General features: G+C 48.0%; 1 protein-coding gene across 2 annotated transcripts in view; it reads right to left on the reverse strand.

The window, feature by feature from the left end:
* The window catches only part of INTS4 (integrator complex subunit 4), an 84,512-nt gene that overhangs the window by 24,395 nt on the left and 43,774 nt on the right, over nucleotides 1-16,343 (reverse strand). For both annotated transcript variants that reach the window (XM_033947840.1, XM_033947838.1), the window contains 3 exons: nucleotides 12,724-12,857; nucleotides 9,133-9,290; nucleotides 750-843 (listed from right to left, as the gene is read on the reverse strand). In XM_033947840.1, coding sequence (XP_033803731.1) covers nucleotides 750-843; nucleotides 9,133-9,290; nucleotides 12,724-12,857 — 386 coding nt within the window. The remainder of the gene's footprint in view (nucleotides 1-749; nucleotides 844-9,132; nucleotides 9,291-12,723; nucleotides 12,858-16,343) is intronic.

Consider the following 16,343-nt stretch of genomic DNA (forward strand, 5'->3'; position numbering starts at 1 on the left):
TTTCTCAACCTTAACACTAGGAGGAATTGAACATAGTAACATAGTAGATGACGGTAGATAAAGACCCAAATGGTCCATCCAGTCTGCCCAACCTGATTCAATTTAAATTTTTTCTTCTTAGCTATTTCTGGGCAAGAATCCAAAGCTCTACCCGATACTGTGCTTGGGTTCCAACTGCCGAAATCTCTGTCAAAACCTACTCCAGCCCATCTAAACCCTCTCCAGCCCATCCTCCCCCAAATGGCCATATACAGACACAGACCGTGCAAGTCTGCCCAGTACTGGCCTCAGTTCAATATTTAATATTATTTTCTGATTCTAGATCCTCTGTGTTCATCCCACGTATCTTTGAACTCAGTCACCGTTTTCCTCTCCACCACCTCTCTCGGGAGCGCATTATTAAATGCTGTAGGTGGCATATGTGATCAACAAAATGTAGCTGTCTATCGCTACTGATACAGATCCTCTCCTTCTGACTGGAAGAAGCTGGGATACTGGTGCGACAGAAGTGAAGTTTGGCCCATTTTCTATCACTCTCCAAACTATACAATGTCTTTGGGATTACAAGCCACATGTCCATCATACTCTCCACAGATGCAGAAGCAAAATCTAAGCAACGGAATTGTACTCCTCGATGAATTAACAAGCCTTCAAAGGCTTAGCAACTCTACTCTATAGTTACCCAGTTTGGTATTAACTAATTCTGACCAAGATTGTTTTCTTACAAGACAGAAAAGCGGCCTCCTAACCTTAATTAGAAGCAATTGACAGCGCAAGTAGGCTGCTGAGAAGTCAGCCATCCCGGCTAGCTCCGACTGTAGTTCCCCAAGTCTCTGGAGGTCGCTGAGGCAGAAAATACAAAAATAAAGTCATTGTACATGCAAGGTAAACAAAATTGTGAGTCTCATATTATTTATATTATCATCATATCAGACAACAAAATGAGCATATATACATAAAAAACATCTTGAACAGAGGCTACTGTCCTTCACAACTGTCACTCATGACTAGGGAAAGCAATGTTACTTACCGTAACAGTTGTTATCCAGGGACAGCAGGCAGCTATTCTCACTAGTGGGTGATGTCATCCGACAAGAGCCCCGATACGGACATCTCACAAGCATGTCTTGCTTGAAGAAACTCAGAAGTTTCGAGATACCCGCACCGCGCATGCGCCAGTGCCTTCCCGCCCGATGGTCCAGGCGTGTCTCCTCAGTTCAGGTAGCTAGCAGAGAAGCCAACCCAGGGGAGGTGGGTGGGACGTGAGAATAGCTGCCTGCTTTCCCTGGATAACAACTGTTACGATAAGTAACATTGCTTTATCCCAGGACAAGCAGGTAGGTATTCTCACTAGTGGGTGACCTCCAAACTAACCTCAATGGAATGGTGGGAGAGTTGGCAACTTAGGAGAATAAATTTTGTAACACTGTTTGGCCAAACTGCCCATCCCTTCTGGAGAAAGTATCCAGACAATAATGAGAGGTGAATGTATGAACCGAGGACCAAGTGGCAGCCTTACAAATCTCCTCAATCGGTGTCGATCTGAGGAAGGCTACAGAGGCTGCCATTGCTCTGACCTTATGGGCTGTGACCTTACAGGGAAGGGGTAATCCAGCCTGGGCATAGCAGAAAGAGATACAAGCCGCCATCCAGTTGGAGATGGTGCGCTTCGATACAGGTCGTCCCAACTAGTTTGGATCAAAGGAGACGAAAAGTTGGGGAGCAGGTCTGTGTGGTTTGGTGCGATCCAAGTAGAAAGCCAAAGCACGTTTACAGTCCAGAGTGTGTAGAGCTGATTCTCCAGGATGAGAATGAGGCTTTGGAAAAAACACTGGAAGCACAATGGATTGGTTGAGATGAAATTCAGAGACCACCTTAGGTAGGAATTTCGGATGAGTGCAGAGGACCACCTTGTCATGATGGAAAACTGTGAAAGGTGGGTCCGCCACCAAGGCCTGAAGCTCACTGACCCTGCGAGCAGATGTGAGGGCCACCAGAAATACCACTTTCCAAGTGAGAAACTTTAGTGGAGCCTTGCTCAGAGGCTCAAAAGGAGGTTTCATAAGCTGAGAAAGGACAACATTGAGATCCCAATGGAGGCGGTTTGAGAGGAGGATTGACATGAAAAAGTCCTTTCATAAATCTGGAAACCACAGGATGAGAGGAGAGAGGTTTCCCTTGTAGAGGCTGATGGAAAGCCGCAATAGCGCTCAGGTGGACTCGTATAGAAACATAGAAACATAAAAAAGACGGCAGATAAGGGCCGCGGCCCATCTAGTCTGCCCACCCTAATAACCCTCCCCTATTTAACTCTGTGCAGAGATCCCACGTGACGATCCCATTTCTTCTTAAAATCAGGCACGCTGCTTGCCTCGATCACCTGAAGTGGAAGTCTATCCAGCGATCAACCACTCTTTCGGTGAAAAAGTATTTCCTGGTGTCGCCATGCAATTTCCCCCCCTGATTTTCCATATAGAGGTCGACTTGAGACCAGACTGAGACAAGTGTAGAAGATAGTCCAACACAGAGGATAGGGAGGCTCGCTGAAGCTCCTTAGAATTGGAAATACACCATGAAGTAAATCTAGTCCATTTTTGGGAGTAGCATTGACGAGTAGCAGGCTTCCTGGAAGCCTCCAAGACATCCCTCACCGCCTGGGAAAACTGGTGAGGAGTTACGTTGAGAGGAACCAAGCTGTAAGGTGGAGAGACTGCAGATTGGGATGAAGTAGCGATTCCTAATGCTGAGTAAGCAGTGAAGGAAACACCGGAAGGAGAAACGGCTCCCTGCTGCTGAGTTGAAGTAGAAGGGAGAACCAAGGTTGTCGGGACCACTGAGGAGCAATCAGAATCATGGTGGCACGGTCGGACCTCAGCTTGACCAGAGTCTTTTGTATGAGAGGAAATGGAGGAAACGCATACAGAAAGCGATTCCCCCAATCCAGCAGAAAAGCATCGGCCTCGAGGCGATGAGGAGTGTAGATCCTGGAGCAAAATTGAGGCAGCTTGAAATTGTGGGGAGCCGCAAAGAGGTCTATCTGAGGCGTCCCCCACTGGGCAAAGACTTGATGAAGGGGTGTGGAATGGAGCGTCCATTCGTGAGGCTGGAGTAGATGACTCAAGTTGTCCGCCAAGACATTGTCCTTCCCCTGAATGTAGACAGCTTTGAGGAAGGTGTTGTGGCGAACCGCCCAATTCCAGACTCTGAGAGCTTCCTGGCAGAGGGAGGCCGAGCCCGTGCCCCCCTGCTTGTTGACATAATACATGGCGACCTGATTGTCTGTGCGAATGAGGACCATCATGTCGTGAAGCAGATGTTGAAACGCCTGAAGAGCATTGAAGATGGCTCTGAGCTCCAGAAGATTGATTTGATGGAGTCGGTCCGCACTGGTCCAGAATCCCTGAGTACGAAGCCCATCCAGATGCGCTCCCCAGGCATAGGTCGAGGAATCGGTTGTGAGGACCTTCTGGTGGGGAGGAGAGTGAAACAGCACACCTCTGGATAGATTCGAAGAGGTCATCCACCAAAGTAGAGACTGCCGAAGAGCAGGAGTGACGATGATGTGTCGAGTCAACGGATCCGACACCTGAGTCCACTGAGATGCCAGGGTCCACTGAGGAATTCTGAGATGGAGTCTGGCGAACGGCTTCACATGAACTGTAGAGGCCATGTGGCCCAGGAGGACCATCATGTGTCTCGCTGAGATGGACTGGCGAGAAGACACAGACTGGCAGAGATGAAGAAGAGCAACCATGCGCTGAGGAGGAAGGAATGCTCTGAGACGTATGGTATCCAAGACCGCCCCGATGAAGGGGAGCGACTGTGTAGGCTGTAGATGAGATTTGGGAAAGTTGATCTCGAATCCCAAACTCTGCAGGAACAGAATCGTAGACAGGGTCGCCGAGATGACCCCCGATGCCGAGGGAGCCTTGATGAGCCAGTCGTCGAGGTAGGGAAATACCTGAAGACCCTGGTTCCGGAGTGCAGCGGCCACCACTACCAGACACTTCGTGAAGACTCTGGGAGACGAAGACAGGCCGAATGGCAGCACTTGATACTGCAGATGCAGATGTCCCACCCGAAATCTGAGGAACTTGCGAGAGGCCGGATGAATGGGAATGTGAGTATAGGCCTCCTTGAGATCCAGAGAGCATAACCAGTCGTTCTGCTCGAGGAGGGGGTAGAAAGAAGCAAGGGTCAGCATGCGAAACCTCTCCTTGACTAGGAATTTGTTGAGGACCTTGAGGTCCAAAATGGGTCGCAGGTCACCCGTCTTCTTCGGAACAAGGAAGTACCGAGAGTAAAACCCCCGGTTGCGTTGGTCCACAGGGACTGGCTCGACGGCTCGAAGCCAGAGCAAAGCCTGAGCTTCCTGAAGAAGAAGGGCGGTCTGAGTCAAGTTGGAAGGATACTCTCTTGGAGGGTGGTCCGGAGGGACCCGGTGGAATTGAAGAGAGTATCCCTCCCTGATGATAGTAAGGACCCAGAGGTCGGTGGTTACGGCCTCCCAACGATGATAAAACTGATGGAGGCGCCCTCCGATGGGAAAAACAGGGGGAGGCAGAACGAGACTGGTTATGCCCTCGACGAGACAGTCAAAAAGGCTGAGGAGCCTTAGGGACAGCAGACGCCTGGGACTTTTGCTGAGCCTTCTGGGAAGGCTGCCGCTTCGCAGGTTGTCTTGCAAGTGGAGCTTGCCTCGGCTGATAACGCCGCTGATAGATCAATGGCGGTCGAGAGGGTCGAGACTGCTGAGGCTTAGGCTTCAGCCTAAGAATGGACTGGAAGGACTTTTCATGATCAGACAATTTCTTCGTGACTGTCTCGATTGATTCGTCGAAAAGATCCGCCCCAGCACACGGGATGTTCGCCAGGCAGTCCTGAAGATTCGGGTCCATGTCAATGGTCCGCAACCAGGCCAAACGGCGCATCGCCATAGAGCAGGCCGCTGCTCTGGCCGAGAGCTCGAAAGCATCATAGGCCGATTGCATCAACTGAAGACGAAGCTGGGACAGCGAAGCAACCACTTCCTCAAACTCAAATCGAGCCTGGGACTCGATGTATGGCGTGAATTTTCGAAGCACAGGTAGAAAAAATTCCAAATAGGTGGCAAAGTGGAAATTATAATTCAGGACTCGAGACGTCATCATAGCATTCTGATAGATGCGTCGCCCAAACTTGTCCATGGTTCTGCCCTCGCGGCCCAGAGGCACCGAAGCATACACTTGGCCTGGATGAGACCGCTTGAGCGAGGATTCGACCAAGAGGGACTGGTGAGAAAGCTGAGGTCCCTCGAAGCCCTTATGATGCACCGTGCGGTACCGAGCATCCAACTTTCCAGGGACCGCAGGGATAGAGTAAGGAGACTCAAAGCACCTCATGAAGGTCTGATCGAGGAGCTTGTGCAAGGGTAGGCGCAAGGACTCAGCCGGAGGACGAGGCAAGTGCATGGTATCGAGATATTCCTTCGAGTATCGAGACCCTGCATCGAGAGTAATGTCCATGTCATCCGCCATTTGTCTTAGAAATGAGGAAAAAGACAGCTGGTCCGCCAGCGCCGGTCTACGAGAAGGACTCGACGAAGTCGAGGCTTCGGGCTCCACCGAGGCCTGTGAACAACAGGGCGAATAAAAAACCTCAGGGTCCTCGAACTCCGGGCCCGGAGGAGGAGACCCAGCCGAAGCAGAATATCCCAGCCGGGGCAATTTCTTCTGAGGCGAGACTGTCGAGTGTCGAGAGGAATGCCTCGAGGAATGTCTGGATCGATGCCCCTCTCGATGCCTGGACGTGGATCGAGCCCGCCTGTGAGAATACTGGTCCCCAGAAGCCTCCAAGGAGCAGATAGGACTCGAGGCAGTCGATCGAAGAGGTGGAAGATTCGGTGCCTCCCCAGAAGCCGCCCAGGCTTGATAGGGGGTCCGGAAGAACTCGTCCTGCCCCCTGCTATGCCCAGGACTGGGAGGCCTCGAAGGTGGACGCCACACTGTGTCATGGGGCGGAGTAATAGGCTCCAAAGGAGGCAGTTCACTAAGGGAGGCTTTTCTCGAGAGAATCGGTTCCAAGGGAGGCATCTCTCCAAGAGGGGCCTTCCTCGATGGAATCGGCTCCAAGGGAGGCATGTCACTAACCGAGGACCGACTCGATGAGCCGGACACCGCCCGCCGCTCCTCCACGCCGAGCAACAAGGTTGAGCGGTGCGGAGGAGGGGGAGGGGGCGGCCCGCCCCTCGGGACCGGAACCGGGAGGTCACCCTGGATCGAGGCAATCAGCCGGGGACCCATGGTGTGCATGAGTTCCACAAACTGAGCCTCCAGAAGGGACTTCAACGAAGCCGATATGGAGGGATCTGCACCAAACGGGATCTGCACGGTCTCTGCGCTCTTTCGGTGCAGCGTGCTTCTGCTTTCCAGCCTTCGGCACTTTAAGCACCACCGGTGGAATCATGGGGGTCGGTACCTGTTCTGAGGAGACAGAAGAAGGCATCGGCGCCGAGGATGAGGCCGAAACCGGCGTGAACGAGGCCGGTTTCAGAAGGCCCGAAGCAGCCGGGGAGGCAGAGGGCTTTGTCGACGAAGTCGAAGCACCAGTCGATGTCGAAGCTGTAGGATCCAACGAAGCTTCCATCTTGAACATGGGCTCCCACAGCAGGCAGCGGCGTTTAAACGCTCGCGCCGTCAAAGTGGAGCAAGGCCGGCACGATTTCGGAAAGTGATCCGGACCCAGACACTGGAGGCAGCGTCGATGCGGGTCCGTGAGCGAAATCGCGCGCTGGCACTTGCTACACTTTTTAAAACCGGTTATCGGCCGGGACATAGGCCGGAAAAGCTTCGCTGCAAGGTCGAAGGCGCGGGGCCCCAGCCACGCGGCCGACCCGGTGTTGGATGAAAAAATTAAAAAAAAAAAAAAAAAAAGAAACAAACGCACGGGAGAGCCAAAAAAACCCAACCCGCGGCAATAAAGAAGGCAAAAAACAGATTCAATGGGCGCAGACTTGAAGTTGAACTTCTCAGCTCCGCGGAAGAAAAAGAACTGAGGAGACACGCCCGGACCATCGGGCGGGAAGGCACTGGTGCATGCGCGGTGCGGGCATCTCAAAACTTCTGAGTTTCTTCAAGCAAGACATGCTTGTGAGACGTCCGTATCGGGGCTCTGTCGGATGACATCACCCACTAGTGAGAATACCTGCCTGCTTGTCCTGGGATAATGACAAATCGTACAGGTAGATGTCATAAGATTCTCTTAAAATAATATGTGAAGAAATGAGGCTTTGATTTATTTTAATGTTATTCTTTTTATTTTTTTTTTATTATTTACATTGTTATATCTTTACTATTTCATAATTGTTTTCTCAGGTACTTTAGCTAGATTGTGAGCCTTTGGGACAGTTCCAAGTACCTAATTTGATTTTATTGTAATCCGTTCTGGGCTCCTGGGGAGGACGGGCTACAAAAATAAACAAATAAATAAATTTATCAAAATGATAAACTACTTGTAAGGCAGTGTCCCGCAAACTTTTTGGCACCGCAGCACACTAAACCTGGTGCTACAGCTGGAAAGCATCCAGAAGTGCGTGGACGTCAATGCAAAGACATCACGCACACGCGTGACATCATCACGTCACCATCCATGCATGTGCGGAGGCCCTCCAGATGTGACCCTGAACCTGTCTTATCAAATAGTTGTGGTCTTTAATAGTTTTCTAAAATAGAAGTAAGAAGAAGCTTGTAGCATAATTTTTCCAAACCAAACATTCAATTTATCAGTAAATCAAAGGAAGATACCATTTCCCTACAACAGTGTATCAGGCTGCGCCAGATTCCAGGTGTGCCATGAGATGCCGGCAAAGAGGAGAGGCTTTGGCTGACTGCTTACAGGATGTTCCTCTCGTGGCAAGAGTCATGTCTTGTAGGCAGTCAGCCGGCACCGATGACTCTCCTCCTCTCCCCGCAATTCCCCTCCTCCCCTCCTTCACTTCGCCAGTGGGGGATCCTGGAGGAGGATCCAACTATTCCAGGTTCTGAAGCGTTTCACCAGACCAGGCTTCCACAGAGAATCCACACATAAGATACTTTAAAGCAGGGGTGTCAAAAGTCGGTCCTCGAGGGCCACAATCCAGTCGGGTTTTCAGAATTTCCCCAATGAATATGCATGAGATCTATTAGCATACAATGAAAGTAGTGCATGCCAACAGATCTCATGCATATTCATTGGGGAAATCCTGAAAAACTGACTGGATTGCGGCCCTCAAGGAGGGACTTTGACACCCCTGCTTTAAAGTATCTTATGTGTGGGTTCTGAGGAAGCCTGGTCTGGCGAAACACGTCAGAACCTGGAACATACACCCTATGAACACACACAAACCTGACTTTTTGAGTGCTACATAATAAAAACAAGTCCCAACTTTAAATTCTTTCATCATATTTTCAACACCAACATCATATTGTGTTTTAAATTTTATCAGCTGCTATACATGCAAAATCTTGAACCCATGGTATCTTCTCTCAGGGTTTCTGCAGGTTTCCAAGTCTCGCTGCATCTTGTCAGGTAGAGCATTACAGCTGAAATGTCAGTTCTCTCTGACAAGACGCAGAGAGACCCAGAAACATACAATAACATGATGCCAGGTGCGGAAACCCTGAGAGAACTTATAATCCAGCTTCATGGGAAGAACATTTTTAAACTCATCGGAGACTTTTCCATTCTATGGGAAAGAGAGACCGACTGATTAACCCACCAAAATTCCTGCCTCATTCACCTCAAGCCCCAACCAATCGGGTTTAATGACCTACTATAAAGACAATCTGCATATCCTGAAGAAAGCCACAGCATGATGGCTGAAAAGTCAGTTCTACCTGACAAGACGCAGTGACACCCGGAAACCTGCAATAACCATGGTATCTTGTTTTCTGACAGCTTTTATTGAAGTAAGTAAGAGATATTCAAAACTGCTATTTATTACCTTTTGAGACCACATAAATCCCGTCTTTGTGGAACTGTTCATATTCAACCTGGATAATCCAGTTCCGAGCTACTGTAGATGACCTATGCAAAATGAGGCTCCACAGCTAGGAATATAACCATATTCCTTTCAATGAAGAACTGTTTAGTTCCACTGGACCTATACAGACCTACCGAATGGTAAATTCCAGCAACTCTTGCGTCCCTTGCGGGTCCAAGTGCTGAAGATTGTAAACTCTCTCAAGGCTTTGTTGCAGGAAGTGCTGGGAAGGATCTTCAAGCGGAATGACACTAGGGACAACAGGCAACGAGACTAGCTTTCTGCCTGGCAACTGAGGAAATAAATAAGGTAAAAGCAGAAGGTTAAGTTACAGCAGCTGGATCATATCTGTCGTAAGCATCAGAGGTAAAAGGCAGAACCCGATTCATCGTCCATTACTCAAAGGTTACAATTTATTAGTTCAGAAATATAATAGCAATTACCTCAGTGTGGCTAGTTTAATTTGTTTATATTTACTTAACCACCTTCCAAAGAGTATTGTCACAAAAAAATTAAAACCCAACATAAAGAACAGGGTCCCAGGTAAAAACCTATTCTAAAAAAGGAACATAGACACCTAACCAGATATATACAATTCAAGCATAGGCACTTATGCCAGCCATGGACTACTACTACTACTACTACTACTACTATTACTCTGCCAATGCCAGACTTTGTTCCTTTCATTTAGCTGTCTCCTATGCTTGGAATAAATTACCTGAGTTTGTCCACCAAACCCCTTCCCTTGTTTAAAAGCAGACTAAAAACACATCTTTTTGATATAGCCTTCAATCATTAACCCTACTCCTCTGCCCAACAACCTAGCCAGCAGATGGTAAAATTATGTCCTTACCTGATAATTTTCTTTCCTTTAGTCACAGTAGATGAATCCAGAGACTAGTGGGATTACGTCCATCAACCAGCAGGTGGAGATAGAGAGTACAGTAACATTGCTCCACTGAGGCCTAAGCCACGGGAATATTTCTCCTTTGAGACCTAAAACATAGAAATATCTCTCAACTGAGGCCTAAGCCACAGGAATATCTCTCAACTGAGACCTAAGCCACAGAAATATCTCTCTTTTCTGATCCAGGAAACTGAAGCCGGTAGCTGCCAAGCCTGGCTCGAAATCCACCATAGAATCCAAGAGTTGTGAGGAACCCCTGTAGTCCAGAAGGTACCACATCCAGTAGGGTAAGGGACCTGGGGGGGGGCCCAGGTATTACCCTAAAGAGGGTGAGGTAGGGACGTTGGGAGGGCCCAGGTATATCTCCAAAGTGGCACCATTCAGCCAGAACACCCCTCCTTCCAAACATCCAGTCCTGGAACCGAAATCCACAAGCAGAAGCCAGAAGCTGTGAGGAACTCATCCATGTAGCCTGCTGGAGATAGAGTATACTGGTTGGCCAGGAGGCTGTGCATCCAAGATATACCTGAGGACATCTCAGTGCTCTCTATCTCCACCTGCTGGTTGATGGATATAATCCCACTTGTCTCTGGATTCATCTGCTGTTGATGACAAGGAATAACTGTTTCCCTTAACTGTATCCATGACATCCTGTTTGTCTGTCTTGGCTGTTTAGATTATAAGCTCTTTCGAGCAGGGACTATTTTCTTCTTCATTGTGACTCTGTACTTCGCTATGTACATCTGGTAGCGCTATAGAAATTCATAGTAGTAGTACTACTACTATGAATTATTTCTATAGCGCTACTACTACTACTTATCATTTATAAAGCGCTGAAAGATGTATGCAGCGCTGTACATTTTGACATTTATAGATGGACCCTGCTCAGAAGAGCTTACAATCTAACTTGGACAGACATGACATATAGGGGATGCAGAACCCAAGTTGACCTGTTCTACAAGCACCTAAATGCCAAAGATATACAAAGTCCATGTGTATGCCCTCTGGCAGATAAGACACTATACTGCAGGGGTAGGGAACTCTGGTCCTCGAGAGCCGTATTCCAGTCGGGTTTTCAGGATTTCCCCAATGAATATGCATTGAAAGCAGTGCATGCAAATATATCTCCTGCATATGCATAGATCCCCTGCTATACTGTATAAGAAAATATTTACAGAATTGTGTTTAGGCACAAATTTGGCATATATGCACTTATATTTGTTAGGATTTACATCATGCCTTTTGAAAGAGTTCGCCCAAGCAAGTACAACCCAGATATAGGCAATAAATACCGTATATACTTAAATATAAATCGATCTGAATATAAGTCGAGACTCCCATTTTTCCCCCCAAAAAGGAGAAAAAAATTTTTTAAAAAATGTTTGATTCGAATATAAGTCGGGCCCTAACAGGATCTGCACCCAGCGCCCCCTCCCTCCCGTCATGCTCTGCACCTAGACCCCTTCCCCTCATCCCCTGCCAAGCACTGCACCCAGCTCCCTTCCCTCTCTCCTCTGTCAAGCTCTGCACCCAGCCCCCTCTCTGCCAGGCAAAGCACACAGCCCCCTTCCCTCCCTGTCCCCCCGGCTTTCCACCCTGTCCCCCCCTTCCCTGCCCTGTCCATCGTACCTCCTCTGCCGCTGGAATCCCTGGTTGTCCAGAGGTGTAGTGGGCAGGAGCGAGCTTTCCATGCTCCTGCCCCACTGCTAACCCAGTCGGTCACTGCTGCGAGTTCCGGCTTCAGCTGCTGAGCGGTACTGAGCAGGAGTGCACTTTAGCACTGCTGCTTGGCGTTAAGCAGCTTCCTGAATGGCTCCCGTGGGAATTTCTCCCAACTAGTTTAACATCATAAGAATTGTCATAATGGGATAGACCGAAGGTCCATCAAGCCGTTTCCAATAATGGCCAATCCAGGTCACAAATAGCTGGCAGAACCCAAATAGTAGCAACATTCCAGAACTGAGATTTTGATGTCATAATGCCTCATTCCACAAGTGCTTAAGAACCAACCTCATCAGTGATGTCACAATGGTTTGATTGTCCTATACTTGGCTCACATAAGAATTGCCATAGTAGGACAGACTGAAGGTCCATCAAGCCCCGTATCCCGTTTCCAACAGTGCCAACCCAGGTCCCAAGTACCTAGCTAGATCTCAAGTAACAAAACAGATTTTCTGCTGCTTATCCTAGGAATAAGCAGTGGATTTCCCCAAGCCATCTCAATAATGGCCTATGGACTTTTCTTTTAGGAATTATCCAAACCTTTTTTAAACCCACTAAGCTTAACCATTAACAGAATACTTCCTACTCAATAACCATAAAAGTAACGTAATAAATGATGGGAGATAAAAACCTTCATTGAAAGGGTATTACAGATATTCACCACCCTTTACAGGAAGTATTTCCTTACATAGTTTTTAAAATGTATCTCCTTCAGCTTCATTTCTTGCCCTCCAATTCTATAATATATTGTTTTGGTTTAACTTTCTCTTAAAAAAAGGAAAAAAAAAAAGCATGAACAACAAAAATATTTAATCAAACAAAAACAATATGTTAGAGGCTTGAGTCACAAAGGCTTTGCTCCCATTTTGTGTTTATGGAAAACATCATAGATGATCAGGTCATAACTGTACACTGAAAAGTTACCTATAGTTCTATTTCCACTGCATAAATATATTTAAAGATTCAAAACTGATGACATGATGACAATTCTGAACTATTTTGGAGCATTAACACAGATTACTATGCTATCAGCAATTATGACATACAAATAATCACATGAAAATTGAACAAGGGACGAGTGAAGGGCTGGACTTACACTGAGTGGAGGGACCAAATGGGAGAGGCTGTCACGTAGGTAGGCATAGTGCCGGAAAGTATGGTCTGAGAACAGTGCTGGCATTGTCGGACATGTTTTAGCAGCATTGAAAATGAGAACCAACACGGCAATATCTAAAACGGGGAGTTAAGGGTTAAGCATTCTATTGAAACAATTAGAAGAAGCCCTACTGTCAGTGCTAAACATCCACACAGCTGTGGTGAAAAGTGAGATTTTCTCTTACCCGCTAACTTTCTATCCTTTATTCCTCCTAGATCAGAGGTCTCAAAGTCCCTCCTTGAGGGCCGCAATCCAGTCGGGTTTTCAGGATTTCCCCAATGAATATGCATGAGATCTATGCATGCACTGCTTTCAATGCATATTCATTGGGGAAATCCTGAAAACCCGACTGGATTAAAGCCCTCAAGGAGGGACTTTGAGATCCCTGTCCTAGACCAATTGATTAAACTGTACTAAGATTGAATATAAACAAATCAACCTTAGCCGTACAAAAAAACCCAATTCAAACAAAAATTCCTCTGCAAGGATAAATTGTAATCTTAGACTCCTGATATTGAGATAAAACTGAAAGAACTTATCAGTAGATGCAGTCTTCCCGGTAAGGTTTTAGACTGGTCCAGCAGTATGTAAAGAAAGGAAGTTAACAGGCAAGACCATACTTTATCATCTTTATCAACCTGCTAAATCAGTCAAGATGGATGGGAAGAACCCAAGTTTCAAAATCATTAGCAGAAGGCAGACAAGGCTATCTCGAACACTGCCTTTCCAAAGGTGTCGTCTTCCCTGGCTTGAATGGAGAAATTAGGTTCTTACCTGCTAATTTTCTTTCTGTTAGCTTGTAAAGACCGGTATAGTTACTTTACGGATGGGTATTATACCTCACTGCTACCAGCAGGTGGAGATTGAGATCAAACTTGTTTATCAGTATAGCATCCCTTCTACTAATCCAGTCTGCCGAATAGCCAAGCAGAATCTAGGAAAATTCTTAACTAAAAACAGTAAAACACACTCTGAACAGGAGTGGAGAAAAAAAACAAATACTTATAACAACTGTTAGAACATGTGTAGAACATAAACCTGGTATAGAAAACATCCCCACAGCTCACCAGCTGAGCCACAGCCGCTGTTCTTACTTCTCCCCGGCCCTAGAAAAATACTAGAACCCGCAGAAAAATTCAAAATCTGCACGCAAGCAAAAACCCACAATCACCACGCAAAACCAGATAGGGTGGGGAATTATACAGGTCTACAAGCTAACAGAAAGAAAATTAGCAGGTAAGAACCTAATTTCTCCTTCCTGCATCGCTTGATAGACGAGTATAGTTCCTTTACGAATGGGAAGTACCAAAGCAGTACCGATCAAGGGTGGGACCCCCGATGCGCTTGAACATCTATACGGTAGTGTCTGACAAAGGAATGCAGAGAAGACAAGACTTCAGCCTTGCAAATATCTACCGGAGGCACTAGAGAAGATTCAGCCCAAGAAGCTGCCTGACCCCTATTGGAATGAGCCTTGAAAAATTCTGGAACAGGCTTCTTCTTCAGAAGATAAGCGGAAGCAATAGTCTCCTTGATCCAGCACGCAATAGTAGCCTTAGAAGCATCATCCCCCTTACGAGAACCTGCTAGAAGGACAAAGAGATTATCTGATTTCCTGATCTCCTGGGTCCTCTGCACATAAGAGCGAAGGACGCAACTGACATCCAACTTGCGCAGCTGTCTCAGCTCAGAAGAGCCCTCTCGACTACCCAACACCGGGAGGACTACAGATTGATTGACATGAAAAGGAGAAACTACCTTTGGCAGAAAGGAAGGAACAGGCTTCAAGACAACCCACTCCCTAGAAAACTCCAAGAAGGGAGCTCTACAAGAGAAAGCCTGCAGCTCAGAAACACGGCCACCAAGAAGACCACTTTAAGAGTAAGGTCCTTTAAAGAGCAGTCGCCCAACGGTTCGAAAAGGATGGCGCACTAGAACTGACAGAACCAGATTGAGATCCCAAGATGGAACAGAGGGCTGCACGAGAGACCTGAGCAACTTGGCCACCCGCAAGAAGCAAATCAAATCAGGAATGGCAGTCAAACGCTGACCTTTCACCAACCCCTGAAAGGCTGACAAGGCCGTAAGCTGAACCCCGAGAGAAGACCAAGCCAGTCCCCTATCCAGGCCATCCTGCAAAAACTCTAAGATGATAGGCAGGGAAGCGTGAAAAGAGACCACTCCAAGAGCATTACACCACTCCTCAAAGAGACGCCAAACCCTCATATAAGCCCAAGAGGTGGAAAGCCTGTGGGATCCCAAGAGAGTTGAGATCACTTTATCTGAATAACCCTTCTTACCTAGGTGACCCCTTTCAAGAGCCAAGCTGTAAGACAAAAGGGACCCGGATTGAACATTGGAATAGGACCCTGAGTCAAAATGTCATCCAAGAGAGGCAGAGGAAGAGGATCCGCCACCAGATCTGCATACCATGTTCGTTGAGGCCAATCCGGAGCCACCAGAACCACAAGGCCCGGATGGCAAATTATGCAGAGAAGAACTCTGCCCACTAATGGCCACGGAGAGAACACATACAACAGCCCTTCCGTTGGCCGTGGTTGAACCAGTGCATCCAGGACCTTGGCCTGACTGTCCCTGCGACCATCAGGTCCATGAGGGGCTGACTCCAAGCTTGCACTATAAATTGAAAAGCCACCGGGCTGAGACACCACTCTCCAGGATTTAGCACGTGATGACTTAGGAAGTCCGCTTGAACATTCTCCACTCCGGCTCATTGGGATGCTGATATTTCTTGAAGGTGCGATTCCGCCCATACCATGAGCAGAGTCGCCTCCTGTGCCACCAAAGTGCTCCTGGTGCCCCCCTGATGATTGACACAGGCTACCGCCGTGGCATTGTCTGATAGAATCCTGACTGACTTGCCCATCAGAAAGGACTGGAAGGCTAGCAACGCCAGACGGATGGCTCTGCTCTCCAAGACACTGATCGACCAAGAAGCCTCCTCCGTGGACCAGGTGCCCTGAGCTGAGTGACCTAGACACTGAGCTCCTCAACCGAGAAGACTGCCATCCGTTAGCAGCATCTTCCACTGCGGCTGGTCCAGACCCACCCCTTGTACAAGATGGGGGGGGTCTAGAGCCACCAATGAAGACTGCCCCAAGCTAAGCCCGGAAGCGGAACAGGGTGATCCAGACCGTACCTCTGAAGCGACCACCTCCGAAGAAGAGCATACTGAAGAGGACGCATGTGGGCCCATGACCACCTCACTACATCAAGGGAGGCCACCATCGACCCCAAGACTTGGAGGAAATCCTGCGCCCGAGGACACCGGGACGCCATAAGCAGTCGAATCTGAGATTGCAATTTGCTTACCTGGGCCTCTGGAAGGAAGACCTTCTCCAAGGAGGTATCTAACAGGACCCCTAGATATTCCAGGCGCTGAGATGGAGACAACTGGTTCTTGACAAGATTGACTACCCATCCCAGTGACTACAGAAACTCCACCACCCGAGCGGTGATCCGAGGGCTCTCCTGAAATAACTGGGCTCGAATCAACCAGTCGTCCAGGTAGGGATGAACAAGAATGCCCTCTTTTCGCA

Source organism: Geotrypetes seraphini, chromosome 6, assembly GCF_902459505.1.
Source record: "Geotrypetes seraphini chromosome 6, aGeoSer1.1, whole genome shotgun sequence".
NCBI classification, from domain to species: Eukaryota; Metazoa; Chordata; class Amphibia; order Gymnophiona; family Dermophiidae; genus Geotrypetes; species Geotrypetes seraphini.